General features: G+C 35.4%; 1 protein-coding gene across 1 annotated transcript in view; it reads left to right on the top strand.

Moving 5' to 3' along the window:
* Positions 1 to 19,514, top strand: part of RYR2 (ryanodine receptor 2) — a 231,018-nt gene that overhangs the window by 144,265 nt on the left and 67,239 nt on the right. The window contains exons 60-71 of the mRNA XM_058171339.1: positions 847 to 896; positions 4,587 to 4,647; positions 6,246 to 6,484; positions 6,888 to 6,969; positions 8,475 to 8,599; positions 9,751 to 10,071; positions 10,444 to 10,684; positions 12,935 to 13,022; positions 13,871 to 13,963; positions 15,961 to 16,131; positions 17,090 to 17,149; positions 19,013 to 19,147. Coding sequence (XP_058027322.1) covers positions 847 to 896; positions 4,587 to 4,647; positions 6,246 to 6,484; positions 6,888 to 6,969; positions 8,475 to 8,599; positions 9,751 to 10,071; positions 10,444 to 10,684; positions 12,935 to 13,022; positions 13,871 to 13,963; positions 15,961 to 16,131; positions 17,090 to 17,149; positions 19,013 to 19,147 — 1,666 coding nt within the window. The remainder of the gene's footprint in view (positions 1 to 846; positions 897 to 4,586; positions 4,648 to 6,245; positions 6,485 to 6,887; positions 6,970 to 8,474; positions 8,600 to 9,750; positions 10,072 to 10,443; positions 10,685 to 12,934; positions 13,023 to 13,870; positions 13,964 to 15,960; positions 16,132 to 17,089; positions 17,150 to 19,012; positions 19,148 to 19,514) is intronic.

Raw genomic sequence — 19,514 nt, 5'->3', positions numbered from 1 at the left:
CGGTTTGAGCTTAAGTTTACTTCATTCTGAGACATAAAGTATATTGTTAATATTTATTTACTTATTTAATTCATAATCCCTTGAAATATCACACCATCTCTGAACTTGTGGGAATAATGAATTCCAGAATTAATCCATCAGCCTTCTTATAGAATGACTTGAGTTCATAAAAACTCATATCTGCATTTACAGATGGAACTCTCTTTTGCATGGAAACAGTTTGTATCAGTGAAACAGAGCAACCAGATGCAATCTATTTTATAAAAACCATGCCATTCATATCTACTTTTGTATCTTACTCATTTTCATTAACTTTAATTAAGCAGAATTTAATGTACTTAAGCCCACTGAAATGAATGGCTTTAGTAAATCTGTGTTGGACTGTGGCCAGTAGGAATTGTATAGGAAACACAGTTTATTTTAAAAAAGCAATATAAGCTTTATGAATACGTAAAACGAATGTACTATGTACTATTATTAAATATTTACCTATTACTCAGTCAGAACCTTTTCTCTCTTGCCTTTAAAAATATATGTTTATGTTTACACTTGTATCTAAATACTAGGCTACTGATTGAACTTTGTTGCCTAATACCTTAAAGGCTATTTCTTGATAGGGCTTCCAACTTCCTCTGTTTCTTTACCTCAGTTATGTGCTTTCTTAACTACATTTGTTGTGGATCAATTCTTGGAAACTTTTGTAGTATTTTCAGTCCTACATTCTGCTCAGAACTGATTCTTTCTGCAAAACATCATGTTGCTTTTTCCTGCTCATACATCACCTCTTATTTTCTTCCTTTTTTTCTTTGTCCCCTCCCTTCTCTTTTATTTATCCTTTGTCTTTAGCCTATTCTGCAAACTTGGAGTTCTTGTCAGGCATAGGATTTCACTGTTTGGTAAGGAGACCCTTGACAAATGCTTGTTTGAGCATCCCTTGTTTTTCTTACCATTATTTGCAACTCTGTGTGTCTTCTTTGTTTGCATGCTGCATGATTTTATGTGTCACTGATAATATTTGGGGGCTAGCAGATAAAGGGAACTTATATATTCAGTAAACATGCAAATTTTGATTTGATTATATACCCACAGTTTTCCTGCTAAAATGGCATAGCATTTCCATAGCAGTCACTGGGAATCCTGTGTATTTTGGAGTCATGGCTATTCATTTGATCCTGCTCTCTGTGTTCCCCATATCTGTATCTATCTATCTATCTATATATACATGCACACATAGCATTTGCATAGTCTCTTTTGGAGTTACGTGCCAAAGAGATCAAGTAATTCTGTTGCTCTGTTTTTCATAAAATAAGTATTGCATGTTTGCCTCTGAGTATGAATCATGAAAAATTCCATATAGATTGGCAGAATAAGTTTCCCATCCCTAATACTCACAAGGTGTTGCGTGGTGTAAAATTGCTTTAAAAGTTCAATTATGTATATAGCTATGTTGAAAGCTTATCATTACTATTCATCTAAAAAAAGAGAATGATTATTGGAATCCTTGCATATTTGAAACATAATTTTGACCAGGACTCTGGCTATTTCACAGTAATTTGAAACAGATTATTGATGAATTATTTTGATTTGTATAAATATATTAGAGTCCATTATAAGTGATCCTAATAGGACAGCAAGTGTTTAGTGGTTAAAGTACTGAACTGATGCTAGGAAGACATAGATTCATGGCCACAGTGAGCTATGCAACTTAGTGAGTGACTCTGGGGTGATCATTGGCAAAAAGATTGGCAGAGGGGTTTGCAAAGTATTTATTTATTTATTTTATTTATTTATTTTGTTACAACAATATATATAAGTATCATACAAAAAGATTATATAGTATATAAACATATATATGAGTAAATACTAGGAGGAATAAGCATATATATATATAAGAAGGAGAAAAAGAAAAACAATAGGATAGGAACGGTAGGCACGTTTGTGCTCTTATGCACGCCCCTTATGGTCCTCTTAGGAATGGGGTGAGGTCAATAGTAGAAAGTTGTTGGTTAAAGCTTTTAGGATTATGGGAAGAGACCACAGAGTCAGGTTAAAAGACAGAAGCTCAGTAAAAACCTATACCACTAGGTTTGTTTGTTTTTTGTTTGTTTGTTTGTTTATAGGGTGTGTGCCACCCTAATGGTAACCCACTAATCCCATTCCCCAAAAATTTTTTTAGGAGTACTTTAGGGACTATGCACTTCTTTTTTTACAGTTTTTTTAAAAAATGCCTGCAAGTCACTGTTTAGCTCTTTTTCAGCTGTAATTTTAATCACAGGTTTCTAGGGTCTTAAAGTCATTATTTAGTTCTTTTTCAGTTGGAATTTTATATCCAGCCTTGCATAAAATGATCAGAAATCAACCGAATAGACAGCCTAGTAAGCCCTTACTGAACATGCAGATTTTGAAATGAAAAGCCTTGAGCTTATCTCTGATGTTTGTTGCTAATTTTATTTTACTGGTTTAAATATGGCTTGATCGAAGATGCCTACCATGGCAAACGTGAGATTAGTCATGCTGGAGCAACAGAAAATGGTTAGCGGTTGATTATCTTTGATGCAAACCCCTATGTCGAGTGTTGACAGAAGCTAAAGCAAGACTCACAAAAAGTAAGGGACCTGTATCAGCATATTCCACATAGCTACAAGATTTAGAAGAGTTCTAAAGTAACTTCTAAATACCTGAAACAGCCAAACATTTCAGTAAGGCTCAGTCATGCTGAAAAACTCCAAAATACTGAATACTTGTAGAAGGAGATAAAATAGAAATCACACACAACATCCCAAAAAGGATTGTGACTTGCATCCTTAAAGAATGCACTTCTAATAGAAAAGCGAGATATGCTTCAAACATTTGTAAGAAGTCATTCTTGCATGACAGATATACTGATTAAACTTAAATATATTATTGTAATTACTGGAACAGTGCATCTTAGATGTATTTTATTTTTGAACCTCAAATACAGAATTTCTTTTGTCCTCACTCTGTGTATGTGTTTGTCTTAATGCAATTCTACATGCATTTATAGCAAATCAGCCATTATCTGATGTCCCTTTCTAAACCCTGTGTTTATCAGAAGTGAGAATTGGAAAGGGAGAAACGGTTTTCACTAATGGTGCCTTAATAAAAGTCACCTAATATCAGTTTTGCTATTATTTTCTACTTCAAATGTTTTTCTTAATAAGACATTTTAAAAAATAAGCACATTTGATATATTTATATATGTGAAAGTATGACATTAATTGCAATATTATCACCTTGTTACTTTTACTTAGGGTTTTTTTTGTACACCTATAAATAAATGGAATGTACATTCTTCAGATAACAGTAAAACACCTACAAAACATTCATTCATCTACCTAGTATTTTTATAATTTATGAATTTAGTAGTTTTAAGTTTTATTTATACTTTTTCTTAAATTTTCTGTTCAATAGAATTCCGTGTTTAGGAATTTTATTATTATAAAATTATTTAATTTTTTTGAGTCATTCTTAGTAAAGTTAAAGCTTTTATTCTGTTAAAAGTTTTTTGACATTCCATTTTTTATATAGTTAAACTTTCCTTTAGGATATTTTACCTGAACATTATGGAGGGAAAAAATCATCACACTGAAATCTATCAACATGGAAGTCTGAATTTGGTGTATTTTAGGAATATTTAATTCAAAATGTTACTAATTAATTTTATATATGGCTCAGATATGATGGAGACAATATGGTTTATATAAATGTAAATGTAAATAAATATAATAAATTAAGTTTCATTAATACAACTATGAGACAATGTACACTATAGACCTTAGTTTATACAGAAATATTACACTTACCATCATATTTCTACTCATAATTGTATGCAGCTGGTGTAATTGTAGAAAAAAATGAGTCCTGAACAATTCTTGAATTGGAGTCATGTTTTCTATATTGTGACTCCAGCAAGAAAAATACTGCTGGCAAAAAAAAATATCTAAGGCCCGTAAATTTCAGTGAAAGATATACTTTCTTAGTGTATGAAGGGCAAAAATCACTTAACTATAGTCTACTGGGTTATATCCTAAATATAACTTTGTGAATTATGTAAAAAAAATATTTGCAAAAAACTTTTAGACGTTCTTACAAAAACTCATTACAATTTTATTATTGCCCAAAATTTTGAAAAATCTATTTTTGACATCTCCATTCTCCAAATTCTTCTTTTAAACATCAATTGATATCTTTGCATGACTCATTGCTTTCATTATTCTTTATCTGACAGCTTTAGATTCAGATGTAATTCATGACACATTATAGTACATACGCTTCTATATTAATGCATACATTAATGTGATGAAAAGATTAACTTTTAAAGAATACAATCTGAAAACTTGAAATGTCTAAAAATATTCAGGGGGCTTATCACATTCATGAAAAATATGTTGTTTATCTTAGTTAGATGTTTCTTTTTTTGCATCTGCTGAAATCATTGAAATAGTATTTTAATTAATATAATGTATAACATTAAATTCTACTTGTAAGTTCACAACTACTGGTAAAAAATAAAAATGGTATAATACAAAATCTGTCATTTTTCTCTTTTCTTCTGGTGCCCTTAGGAAATGATGCAACTTCAATAGTCAATTGTCTTCATATCTTGGGTCAGACCTTGGATGCGAGGTAAATGGCTAAATAGATTTTATTAAATTATTGTTTCAATTTGCAGAAAACTGATAGGCACAACATTATTTTAAATGATTACTTAGTTGTCTTTTTCCATAAATGGAGACTTGCTAAATCAGAAAGATTATTAATTCCAGGGGGAAAACTATCAGTGCTTCCATTCCACTGAAAATGTGTTTCGATGAGACATCATCTATTTATGTGTCCCAATTCCTAATTGTCATATTTAGTACTTTTAAGTTTGCTTGGAAATTTCATAGATTACATATTTATATATGAGCTATCATCGTAACTATATTCTCAATTAGGAATGATGGATAATTGCATGGTGAAAATATTTCATTACAAATCATAACATTACATATTATGTGAATGTTTTGAATGTATTTAAAACTATGGTGCTATTACTGAAACTTTAAAAATTAGTTATGTTGCATTAACAAACACCATCCTCACCATTTCAGAAAAATATTTTCTAGCAAATAGTTCAACAGTGTATCACTTGTTTTACACTGTATGTTCTGAACTGATTCTCAAAACTATATTTTCAGATCTTTTGAAGTCTACTTTTGACATAATCAGCTTGTTCCTACTCTTTATTGTTGCTTAGTCTAAATATACGCAACTGTTAGAGCTGCGTACTGCTTTTTCCTCTTACAGAGATTCCTAAATCAACAGTTAGCTAGTGTGTTCTGTATTTGCTATTACTTCAGGGTAGCCTCAGGCACAGAACTGACTTGAATCTAATTATGATGTTATCAAAAGAATTATCATAATGTAGAGGCTAGTATGGCTTCATACAGAGCCAACGTACATTGTAGTCAATATATCAGACTGGACTAAATATTCACATGTTTAAATTTCTACTTAGTGATGTTACACAATTCTATATGTATAGTACTGGGTAAATTTGAACTAGTTGCTATCTCTCATACAAGTTTACTTTGTAGAGATAAAAAAGAGATAGAAGATTCTCATGTAAACTTATCTTAATTTCCCATAGAAATATAAATCATAACATAATAACCATAGCTAACTTCCCCAAATCCCTTTAAAAGTTCAGTTTTACTGTAATTAATGTCTGGATGGAGCCAATCTTCCTTCCAGGGAGGAAGCAACAACAGAATTATGTCAACTAACAATTTTGCTTTTTTTTTTTTTTTAAATTTACATTTATATCCCGCCCTTCTCCGAAGACTCAGGGCGGCTTACAGTGTATAAGGCAATAGTCTCGTTCTATTTGTATATTTGTATATTTACAAAGTCAACTTATTGCCCCCCCAACAATCTGGGTCCTCATTTTACCTACCTTATAAAGGATGGAAGGCTGAGTCAACCTCGGGCCGGGCTTGAACCTGCAGTAATTGCAGGCTACTGTGTTCTAATAACAGGCTTCTAACAGCCTGAGCTATTACGGCCCATATTACTAAGTTCAAGACTAATGAACTATTTATATAGATCTATAGTGTCTTTTCATGACACTTCTCTAACCACTTGTAGTGATTCTCAAAAAGTGTGGTGCTTGGTACATAGGAACTCTATGGATTTTGTTCATAATAGAATATAAAGTTATTTTATGTACATGTGATATACAGGACAGTGATGAAGACAGGTTTGGAAACAGTTAAGATGGCTTTGAGGACATTTTTGGATAATGCTGCAGAGGACCTGGAAAAAACAATGGAAAATCTTAAGCAGGGGCAATTCACACACACTAGGAGTCAGCCAAAAGGAGTAACACAAATTATTAACTATACAACAGTGGCTCTCCTACCAGTATTGTCTTCATTATTTGAGCACATTGGACAGCATCAATTTGGTGAAGATTTGATATGTAAGTATTAAAATGAATAATTTATACCCTTACAACTCTAAATTATGTTTAAGAACATCATAGCTTGGCTTCTAATATTCCAGACAATAATACACCAGTATCTTGATTTTATTGGAGTTTATAAAAACAATTTTCAAATAACAATCCCAGCTTCATGTGTTTAATTATATTGATTGTATTATTCATCTTCAAAATGAAAATAACTATATGCTCTTGATGAGACAGATTCAGCTATTCGTTAGCTATTTGTAATAATACTAGCATGTTTGCATGTCCAGATGTAAACTTTCTAATTGTTCTAAATTGTTTTCTGGTATGTTTCTACTGGTCTCTTAGTTATGTTGTAGATAACAATTACAAGCAATGCAAAAAATTGTTTAGCTTTTCTTCCTGTTTTTCTTAGTGGAAGATGTTCAAATCTCTTGTTATAGAATTCTGGCTAGCTTATATGCTTTGGGAACCAGCAAGAGTATCTATGTGGAACGGTAAGAAAGAAATATGCAATATTAAAAATGTATTATGATCAGTTAAGTGAATTGTGCATGTTTATTAGGTACAGTGTCATCTTACAACTTCATTCCACCTTCCCCATTATTTTGCTGGTGGGAAGGTGGCAGTGAAGATCACAAATGGCTATCAAGTGAGCAGGGGATGTCGCAACAGTCATAATTACATGCGAGTTGCCAAGCACAGGGGTGCTGCAATTACTGAAACTTTGAGGACTGGCTTTAAATCTCATTTAGCATCATCATAACTTTGAACAGTCACTGTACAAGGATTACCTGTATCTCTATCCAAATAAGGTGAAGAGCTAATAGTAGGCTCTTCATCTGTCAAAGAATCCATATATGCTATCTCTAATAGTAAATATTAGAGATACCATATATGGTCTATATGCGTAATAGAAAATATGATTCTATTTTCTACTGTAAAAGAAAATATAATTCATTAGGGGAGTGCAACCTCTTCTGGAATACACAAATCCATTAAAAACCTGATTCCCCACCCCGTTGAAATTGCTTCATTTTATTGGCCTTCATCCAGTCCATTTCTTCAATCAGGTCTTAAACAGCCATCTAAATATAATAAAAAGTGAACTATAATTACGCATATGATTGAAAGTAAAAATTAAAAATTAGTTTGGGTATTCAACAGCATATAAAATTAGAAACTGGTGAAACTCTATAATGTAGACATTGCAGAGTTGAGCACAATAAAGATGATTAGAGGACTGGAGGCTAAAACATATGAAGAATGGTTGCAGAAATTAGGTATGTCTAGTTTAATGAAAAGAAGGAAAAGGGCTAATACGATAACACCGTTCCAATATCTAAAGGGCTGCCACAAAGAAGAGGGGGTCAACCTATTCTCCAAAGCACCTGAAGGTAGAATGGATGGAAACCAATCAAGGAGGGAACCAACCCAGAAATAAGGAGACATTTCCCGACAGTGAGAACAATTGATCATTGGAATGACTTGCCTTCAGAAGTTGTAGGTGCTCCTTCACTGAGGGTTTTAAGAAGAGATTGGGCAACCATTTGTCTGAAATTATATGGAGTTGGACTAGAAGACCTCCCAAGTCCCTTCAAACACTGTTATTCTATTATTCAAATACCTCAGTACCATCTTTTGGAGATGATATTTCAAATATGAGCAGAACCACTGCAGGAATACCCTTTCTAAAAACACTCTAGAAAGGTATCAGGGTCTGTCAAATTGAAAGTGATTGAGAAATCTAAGGAAATCAGCAACATCAACCTCTCAGATCAAGAAGATAGTTTCAGAGCCAAAACCAGCCCTATGACTGAAACATAAATAATGTTTATATAGTAATAATCTGAGTTAATTCTGTATCAGTGTCTACTCAGATACCGTTGTTTGGCAATAGTTACCAGGCAAATTGAACATCTTAGAAGTCTTATTAACATGAAGCTAAACTAATTATATTTGCATTGACTTTAAAAAGATTCTTTTTTTTTTTACTTTACAGTCAACGGTCAGCTTTAGGTGAATGTTTAGCTGCTTTTGCTGGTGCCTTTCCTGTGGCATTTTTAGAAACTCATCTGAATAGTCACAATATTTATTCTATATACAATACCAAGACAACAAGAGCAGGTAACTCAGTATGAATTTACTGAATTATCCAGAATTAATTATACCGCATATTTGCTTTTCAATTTTTTTAAAAATTCTTTGATAATGACTATCAAAGTGAAGCATTTCACTTTCTGTTCCAAAGAGGTTTCTTGGAGCAGCTGCATTTTTTCCCCACTGGAATCACATTTTATTCTCATTCTCTAAACCATGTGTTGGAAGATTATGGAAAGCTGTTTTAATTTTCTACCTTAACTTTGGGGTTAGTTTTTTTAAAACGAAATCCAGTCGGATGTAATCGTTTAGAATTTGTATTCCATCAGTGTAATTGAAGGAGCATTATTCCTTTTCATCCCTGAACTCAAAATTTTTTCCCTAAGAGATTTTAGAAAAACCATTGAGCAGATTTGAAGAATCTGAGGAAGACGAAGGAAGAAGGGAACCATACTGGAAAAGAGATTATGCTAAAAAAATCTAATATGCAAACAAAAATCTACTCAAGTTGATTTTTTATATGTGAATACTGAGTCACATATATTCAGAAAATAGATGTGAATTACCATATTTTTTAGAGTATAAGATGCACTTCCCCCCTAAAAGAGGGTGGAAATTTTGGTATGTCTTATACAGCCATTTTTGGCCTCCCATTTTTGGCATCCCGTTTTTGTGAAAAATGGGCCCATTTTTCGCAAAAACAAGGTGTGCAGAGGGTTTGGGAGGCCTTCAGAGTGCTCTTGGGGGCTGAGGAGGGCAAAAAGGGAAGGCGTTTTTGCCCTCCTCCATTCCCCAGGAGCACTCTGCTGGCCTCCCAAACCCTCTGTGCTCCCTGTTTTTTGCAAAAACGGTGTTTTTGCCTCCCAAGCCCCAGGAGCACTCTGCAGGCCTCCCAAACCTCTGCAGGCAACCTGTGCAGAGGGTTTGGGAAGCCTGCAGAGTGCTCCTGGGGGCTGGGGAGGGCAAAACCCTTTTTTTTTTCTTACTTACCTCTTCAAAATCTTGGTGTATCTTATAGTCTGAAAAATACGGTATGAGTGATGCTTGGAAATACATAGGTATAAATCATATGTGTGGAAATATGTATCACTAGCACACATATTCAGCATGAACTAAAGGATTATTTGCTAATACTGTTAAACATGGTATTATATTAATTCACAATATTGTTCTTTTAGGTTTCAGTTTACCAAACAGCGTAAAGGAACTTTGTCCAAATATTCCATCTCTGGAAAAACTAATGGAAGAAATTGTAGAATTAGCTGAATCCGGCATTCGCTATACACAAATGCCTCATGTAATGGAAGTTATATTGCCCATGCTTTGTAGTTACATGTCACATTGGTGGGAACATGGACCAGAAAACAATCATAACAAGAGTGAAATGTGCTGCACAGCATTGACTTCAGATGATATGAATACTCTTCTGGGAAACATTCTAAAAATCATACACAATAATTTGGGCATAGATGAAGGAGCCTGGATGAAGAGATTAGCAGGTAGGGGAAAGTTTTGGTTCACTTTCGCCGACATTTAAAAAAATTATAAGGAAATTGAGAAAAGGAAAAACAGCTAATTTCAATAGGTGCATTGCACTTTTTAAAAAGGCTAAATGAAATATGAGAGGCAGAGGCTCTATCAGAAGATGTATGTGGATTTAATAATAGGAATAAAAAGAAGTGAGCAGGATTTGACAAAAACTAAAATGAATGGAGATGAACATTGTATAACTTTTGATTTGCATTTCTTTGAAAGATGACCAAAACTCTAGTGTAGTAACTTTAATATAAATCTGTTGAAGACTGTAATATCTTTTATTGTAGTTTTTCCACCTACTAATATGTAGTAAAATTAATGGATTATTTACATAGTGTTTTCTCAGCCTATCATAAGTAAAGTGAAGCCAGAACTTCTGAAGACACATTTTCTTCCACTGATGGAGAAACTGAAGAAAAAAGCAGCTCTGGTGATTGCTGATGAAGAACACTTACGAGCAGAAGGCAGAGGTGATATGTCTGAGGCGGAACTTCTCATTCTAGATGAATTCACTACACTTGCCCGGGATCTTTATGCCTTCTATCCATTGTTGATCAGATTTGTGGACTACAACAGGTATGCAGAGAAGTCATTTTTAAAAGCCTTGTTTTAAATCACATTATGGGAGTGTGTTCTCTGATTTATTAACGAGAATTTATTAGTTGTTTATCATTATTATGAATTAATTTAAGACCAATGTTTTTTTAATTAATGGTATAGGAATTTAGTTCATCAGTACAATATCTCTGCCCCATTCAATTATTGCTTCATCTAAGGTTACTAAAGGTAATTCTTATCGTCTCTTCCTTTACTGATTTTTCTTTTTACCATTTTTGTCCCTTCTTTTTCCTTTTACTTAGAGATGCTAAGAATCTAATCCTCTTGCTCAGGGCTGTGTTTCATAAATCCCCAATATTGGACTGTATGCATGTATGCGACCACATGTTTATTGGACCCGTGTCCCTCCTGGTTGGTTTTGGCCACCCGGGAGGTGACACGAGGCTGGCTCCAGAAAATTGTGAACGCTTCTTTGATGGAGGGTGTTTTCCCCGCCGCCTTGAAAGAGGCGGTGGTGAGGCCCCTCCTCAAGAAGCCTTCCCTTGACCCAGCTAGTTTAGCAAATTATCGTCCGGTCTCCAACCTTCGCTTTGTGGCAAAGGTTGTTCAGAGTGTGGTTGCACGACAGTTGCCCCAGTACCTGGATGAAACTGTCTATCTTGATCCATTCCAGTCCGGTTTCCGGCCTGATCACAGCACGGAAACAGCCTTGGTCGCGCTAGTTGATGATCTCTTGAGGGCTCGGGACAGAGGTTGTTCCTCTGTCTTGGTCCTATTAGATCTCTCAGCGGCTTTTGATACCATCGATCATGGTATCCTGCTGCGCCGACTCGAGGGACTTGGAGTGAGGGGCACTGTTCATTGGTGGTTCTCCTTCTACCTCTCCGACCGGTCGCAGACGGTGTTGACGGGGGGACAGAGATCGACCCCAAGGCGCCTCTTATGTGGGGTGCCGCAAGGGTCGGTTCTCTCGCCTCTTCTGTTCAACATCTATATGAAGCCGCTGGGTGAGATCATCCGTGGTTTTGGGGTGAGTTGTCATCTATACACTGATGATACCCAGCTCTATATTTCCACCCCTAACCACCCCAACGAGGCTGTTGAAGTGATGTCCCAGGGCCTGGGGGCCGTACCGGTTTGGATGGGGAGGAACAGACTCAGACTAAATCCCACCAAGACCGAGTGGCTGTGGATGCCGGCGGCCCGGTACAGTCAGCTAATTCCATCACTGACCATTGGGGGCGAACTATTGGCCCTCACAGAAAGGGCTCGTAATCTGGGCGTCCTCCTGGATGCACGGCTGTCTTTAGAAGATCATATGATAGCTGTCACCAGGGGAGCTTTTCATCAGGTTCGCCTGATACGCCAGTTACGGCCCTTTCTGGATCAGGCTTCCTTATGCACGGTCGCTCATGCCCTTGTTACATCCCGCCTGGACTACTGTAATGCTCTCTACATGGGGCTCCCCTTGAAGGGTACCCGGAGACTCCAACTGGTCCAGAATGCGGCTGCGCGGGTGATAGAAGGAGCACCTTGTGGCTCCCGTGTAACACCCCTCCTGCACTGGCTCCCGGTGGTCTTCCGGGTTCACTTCAAGGTACTTGTTATCACCTTTAAAACGCTCCATGGCCTAGGACCGGGATATTTACGGGACCGCCTACTGCCACCATTAACCTCTCACCGACCAGTGCGCTCTCACAGAGAGGGCCTCCTCCGGATACCGTCAGCTAAACAATGTCGGCTGGCGACCTCTAGGGGGAGGGCCTTCTCTGTGGGGGCCCCTACCCTCTGGAACGAGCTCCCTCTGGGGCTTCGTCAACTCCCCGATCTCAGGTCCTTCCGCCGCGAGCTGAAGACGTTGCTGTTTCGAAGAGCAGGACTAGCTTGAACGTAGTTTTTAAATTGGGATTTTTAAAAAAGGGGTTTAAATGAGGTTTTAAATTTGTATTTAAAAGTTTTAGGGCATCAATTGAATTTAACTGTCTATTCTTTTAGCTGTTTATATGTATTATATGTTTTCTGTTGGTTGTTTTTTTTTTTTGGCTGTGAACCGCCCTGAGTCTTTCGGGAGATGGGCGGTATACAAATATAATTAATTAATTAATTAATTAATTAATTAATTAATTAATAATAATAATAATAATAATAATAATAATAATAATAATAATAATACAGGTTTTAAAGTTGAAGATTCTGAAGTTTCTTTGTCATTTCTGCTACTAATAGGAACGATAAGGTTTTTTTTCTTTCTTTTTTTTAAAATTTCAGAGCAAAATGGCTCAAAGAGCCCAACCCTGAAGCTGAAGATTTGTTTCGTATGGTTGCAGAAGTTTTCATTTACTGGTCAAAATCCCATGTATGTATTTTCTAAATTTCATAAATAAGAATGTTTCTATATTTAGCATTGTAGTATAGTGAGTATTGAGTGTTGTAGTATAGTGAGTATTGAGCCACATACAGATGGCTCTTGGTACAACAGCATCCAGATGAGATATGCAGTCCAGTCAAAGTCCTGACCATTTTTGTACATGTGTGTGACATTAATATACATACAAAAGCGATAAGGTTTAGATCACATTGCTGCAAATGCCATCTTGCTTTTTTGACTCCCCCAGTGCTGCTGCTTCAGTGTGTGAATGTGGATACATCTATAAAAAAAAATAGAAACAGGAAAGAAAACTGAACTCTTGAATGTTTTTTTTTTCCTTTTGCAATTTGTTATGCAAAGCTTTACTCTTCCATCTTATAAATAAATGCCAGATACATGCATAAAGAATCTAAGGAGTTGTCTGGGTTATCTCTTTTCTATTCTGATTTTTCCCCCCAAATGGGTTCATTAGAATCAAACTTTCATCAAGTACTTAGCATTTCTTGTCATTATAATATCTTAACGATTCAAAATATTTGTTTTTATTTGTTTTTAAAGTATTGGATACAATTCTTTTGCAAACAATTTGAAACGGAGCAATAGGGAAAGTATATTTTCTCAAAAGAAAAATGTTTATCTGCATGTAATACTTTCAGTTTTGTTGAAAAAAGATACATATTTTTATCTTTTTATACCATTATATTGATTAAGGTTTTATAATGCAATTGTATAGCATTATATACAAGATTTAAGATTCAATGTGAAGGAAGCAGTGGAAGAGCCAGATAGTGACTTTTGTAATACGTTGTGTTTTTATGTTCTTCATAACATTGCAGAATTTTAAAAGGGAAGAACAGAACTTTGTGGTGCAAAATGAAATCAACAATATGTCTTTCCTTATTACTGACACTAAATCGAAGATGTCCAAGGTATAAGATTTTACAAATGTTACTGCATTTATCAAAATATTACTAAAATCTCTGGGTTTTTTAAACAACTAAAATATTTCACATATATTAGAATATGTTGAAATAGTCCAAACATTTTTAAAGTATTCTAAATATTTCCTAAATATGTTATTTGTAGAGATAAAGATTGTGGAAACGGTGCATATTCCTAATTTGAAATTTTTTTAACTACTATAAACCAACTCCAAATTTTACATCCATTTACAGGGGGATCACTAGGCCCATTTCCATCAGTGTGGAATCTCTGTAGTGCAAATGGCTAAAAAATGTAATTACCATGTAACTTGTGTCATATATAGAAAATAATTATCCTCATTCTGAAACACTTCTCTCCCCAATACATTAATTTTATATGCATCCTTCAATAGATATTTTCCCTCTTTTACTAAATATGCATTGTTTTCCCTTTCTAATTTTTTGAAATACAATGTCCTACAGAGAAAGTTGAGGTCATGCCCAGCATATCCATTTTTTCAGGAAACTTTTTGGAAAACCAAATTGCTAAATGACATTGTAGCTTCTCTCTGTACTGTATTCAATCTTTTTACAAAAATTAAAAGAAAAGACTAGTAAAGGTATCATTACTGGTTAAGTGAAGGAAGTCAGCATGACTGTTTGGGGGAGAGATGTATAGTACATCTATACATGAACATTCATGTGTCCTGAGGAGGGAGAAACAGCCAGAAGTAGAGAAATGGGAGATGGAGATATGAGTGGGTTCAGAGAGGCCAACTTACTTAGTGGCCCCTGAGCTATTGTCCATTAATATTTTTTCAGTATTTCAGTTCTCATTCTTTTCTAAAAAGAAGTATAGGATTAATATTAAAGTAGACTCAGTTGTATCTAACTGGTAATGCGTATTGTTGACCACTGAGACAACATAGGAAAAGCAATTAAAAAATCTAATAAAAGTTTTACAAGACCAGCACAAAGCATTTGGCTGCAGGAGGTATAGGACAACCTACTGTTGTGCTTTCTTCTCATATCCACCAATAAAAGCTTACAGAACTGCTGAAGGACCCAGGACAGTCACATGCAATACTAATTCTGGTTTCTAATACAGTGGTTGAAAAGCTGCCACATTTATTCCTCTGAACCATCTATCACCAGTTTGTAGGATTGGCGTTGCATTACCCAATGTTAGGATAATCCAAGACTGGTAGTCTTCTACTAAAAGAATCATTAATTGCTCTGCTCCTATTATCAAACATTAAGTATTGAGTTTAAAAATCCCTTCCTTTGGTTTGGTTTGGTTTTTGAGGTTATATCATTATTTTAAAGTGACATTTTAAAAATGTACACCTGATTAGATTTGCCATCTAACTCAGAGTTGTCAAACTGGCAACCTGTGGGTCGGATGCCTCACACGCAGGCCAAGCCCACCCTGTTCCACGAAAGGGAAAAACATCGTGAAACATCTTGTGATGGCAATATGACACTGCAAGTTTGACACCCATGATCTAACTGAAGGCCATAGGAAAGATGTGCAGTTAATAGGCAGATACAAGAATTCCTTCTGTGATTTTTATATTTAAAATGAAACAAAGAAGTAGCATGTCATTCCAGCAACTGGAAAGACATGCAGCTGTGAAAAATTGTACTGTATTAACAATAAATCATTAAGGAAACTGCTTATTATGAGAGCAAAATAATAGCATGATGGTAATGTAGTTGAAAACAATAAGACATAGCGGCAATATCATAGGAAGTTCCAACTGCTCTGTACAAGTGCAAATAAAAGATCATAATAAAGTTTGTCACAAAAATAGCATAAGGATAATACAAATGAAAAATTATATTGCACTTCTAGATTACTGCCATCATTACTGATATAAAACGTTTCATGGCAAAGTAATTTTCCTAGTGTTTCTTCCTTTTTCATTTCAACATCCCCAAGAGATAATTATTGCTTCTCTTATTTTATAATTTGGGAATGAATTATTACTTTTATATTGCAGACAGCTGTTTCTGATCCAGAAAGAAAAAAAATGAAACGGAAAGGGGATCGTTACTCAACTCAAACTTCTCTAATTGTGGCTGCATTAAAAAGATTGCTTCCTATTGGGTTAAATATTTGTGCACCTGGTGACCAAGAATTAATTGCTCTGGCAAAAAATCGATTGAGCATGGTAGGTTTCCTCTATAAATCATTTCTATATGTAGAACTTCATTTAATATGTTCAATAATTGTGTAAATCCTCCTCTTTATGGAGGCAGTACTCCTATCTGTCTGACAGTGTTAAAAATGCTGTCTTGATACTGTTTATTATTTATTGATTTATAATTTATATTTCTTAACCACCTGTCTCACTTTGAGAGGGCTCTAGTCTATGTGGTATACAATATAATCAATAAAATTAAACATTAAAATCAAAATATTTTAAGATTTAAACATTTAAAATTATAAAACAACATTATAAAAATTTCAAAAGATGAAGAATTCCAAGCAAGGATTCTCATGGCATCAGTATGTATCAGAAAGCAATAGGATATTTGCCTGGTTTAATTCTTCATAGAAGATAATTGTCTTCCTGCCATTAAAAATAATGCTAATTACAGGGATTTCTTGTCCATTATTTACTCTTTTTTTAAACATATGAGAACTAGCTTCTTCAGAGGCTGGTCTTTTCTTCTGGGACACACTTGGGTGACAACTGGTATATTCAACAAGAATGATATCAGAGAAGATGTCATCCCTTTCCTATAAATAAGATGCAAAATGATAAAAAAAACAATTTCCAAATAAATATGAATGAAGCTGAAATGGCTTAGATACCAATAATACCAGATAGCTGCTGTATCCTAACTAAATGGAGCTGGTTGGAGAACAGAGAAATCCTTTCCTCTAAATTACTCTTGTTATGGTTATTACAAAAGAATATTTCACCCAAGTAAATATTGCTCTGCTATGGAACTCGTAAGAACATTTATAAGAAATTATAATAAGTTTAATACCATTTTGCATATTTATCATGGCATGCCAAAAAATTGCAGCTTTGCAAGGTGCTTAGAATTATTTTTCTGCAAGGGCTATTCCCTTCTTATATAATGTTTTTCAGTAAAATATTTGGTATGTTTTCTCAACAGAAGGACACCGAGGATGAAGTTCGAGATATTATTTGCAACAACCTCCATTTACAGGGCAAGGTAGTTTTCAAATGTTAACAACTTTTGCTTCTGACCTAATGTTTTGAACAGCAAGTTATATATGAGTGTAAGTTGACATGTATATGTTTACATCTGTTCATGTATCCATATGTGCACACCAGCTGTTGAGCCAAAAATTGTTCAGATATCTGTGAAATGTAAGCAATGATTCTAATGGTCTCATAAATAACAATAGAACAGAACAGAACAGAATAGTTTTTTTATTGGCCAAGTGTGATTGGATACACAAGGAATTTGTCTTGGTGCATATGCTCTCAATGTACATAAAAGAAAAGATACCTTCATCAAAGTACAACACTTACAACACTTAATGATAGTCATAGGCTACAATTAAGCAATCAGGAAACAATCAATTACAGTATAAATCGTAAGGATACAAGCAACAAAGTTACAGTCATAAGTGGAAGGAGATGGGTGATGGGAATGATGAGAAGATTAATAGTAATGCAGATTTAGTCAATAGTTTGATAGTGTTGAGGGAATTATTTGTTTAGCAGAGTAATGGCGTTCAGGAAAAAACTGTTCTTGTGTCTAGTTGTTCTGGTGTGCAGTGCTCTATAGCATCGTTTTGAGGGTAAGAGTTGAAAGTTTATGTCCAGGATTTGAGGGATCTGTAAATATTTTCACAGCCCTCTTTGATTCATGCAGTATACAGGTCCTCAATGGAAGGCAGGTGGGAAGCCACTGTTTTTTCTGCAGTTCTAATTATCCTCTGAAGTCTGTGTCTGTCTTGTTGGGTTGCAGAACCAAACCAGACAGTTATAGAGGTGCAGATGACAGACTCAATAATTCCTCTGTAGAACTGGATTAGCAGCTCCTTGGGCAGTTTGAGCTTTCTGAGTTGGCGCAGTAAGAACACTCTTTGTTGTCCTTTTTTGATGACGGTTTTGATGTTAGCTGTCCATTTTACCTTGTGATATGGTAGAACCTAGAAATTTGAAGGTTTCTACTGTTGATACCGTGTTGTCTAGTATTGTGAGAGGTGGAAGTATGGAAGGGTTTCTCCTAAAGTCTACCACCATTTCTACTGTTTTGAGTGTGTTCAGTTCCAGATTGTTCCAGTTGCACCACGAGGCTAGTTGTTCAACCTCCCATCTGAATGCGGATTTATCATTGTCTCGAGTTCACTATTGTGTCATCTGTGAACTTCAGTAGTTTAACAGATGGATCGTTAGAGATGCAGTCATTGATATACAGAGAGAAGAGAAGTGGGGAGAGCACACAGCCTTGCCCCCCCTCCCCCCGGTGTATAAGTATCTGATGTGATTCTGCTTAGCTTCACCTGCTGCTTCCTGTTTGTTAGGAAGCTTATGATCCACTTACAAGTCTGTTCAGGTACTTGTAGCTGGTTTAGCTTAGTTAGAAGAGTGTCTGGAATGATGGTGTTGAATGCTGAGCTAAAGTTTACAAAGAGGACCCTTGCATAGGTCTTTGGAGATTCAAGATGTTGTAGGATGTAGTGCAGAGCCATAGCAATAGCACTTAGACTTATATACTGCTTCAAAGTGCCTTACAGCCCTCTCTAAGCAGATTACAGAGTCAGCATATTGCCCACAACAACTTGGATCCTCATTTTACCCACCTCGGAAGAATGGAAGGCTGAGTCAACCTTGAGCCGATGAGACCCGAACTGCGGAGCATCTGGCAGCTGGTGATCAGCAGAAGTAGCCTGCAGTACTGCATTCTAACCACTGCGCCACCTCGGCTCTTAAAGTTCAACATGTGCCAAATAAGTGTAGCGATTTATTAGATTATCACAGTAATTCCAACAGTCTATATAAATTGTTTGGTTATTTATAATTTGAGACATATTTTTAGCACCTCGCATATATTTTCTTGCAGCTTGAAGATCCTGCAATTAGATGGCAGGTGGCCCTTTACAAAGATCTTCCGAACAGAACTGATATCACTTCAGATCCAGAAAAGACTGTGGAACGGGTTTTGGATATAGCTAATGTACTTTTCCATCTGGAACAGGTTAGGTGTATTAGTGACATTTTAATATTAATTAGTTTTACAGATTCCATAGTGTACTGTGGAAAAATGGCCTGCTGAGATATATATATATATATATATTTTACACTGAAAGTATTTGTTTTACATTCTTCCAAAAATCTTTTGCACTCCATGAATATGCTAGTAGTCCTTGCTTAACAACCATTCATTAAGCTTCTTCACTCATCCTTACCATGAAGCACACCTCTCCTCATGATGAAGCAGCATAACAGGATCTGGGGGTGCACAAAAGGGAGAAGCAGTATAGTCATTCCGTTGCTTATGCCTAGGTGAATATTCAAAGTATTAATGAAGAAATGAAAGAATCTGAAATCATTAGTCTGAAGCA

This window comes from Ahaetulla prasina, chromosome 1 (genome assembly GCF_028640845.1).
Source record: "Ahaetulla prasina isolate Xishuangbanna chromosome 1, ASM2864084v1, whole genome shotgun sequence".
NCBI classification, from domain to species: Eukaryota; Metazoa; Chordata; class Lepidosauria; order Squamata; family Colubridae; genus Ahaetulla; species Ahaetulla prasina.
Note: the sequence above shows the minus strand (reverse complement) of the source record. Positions and strands in the feature narration are given on the sequence as shown.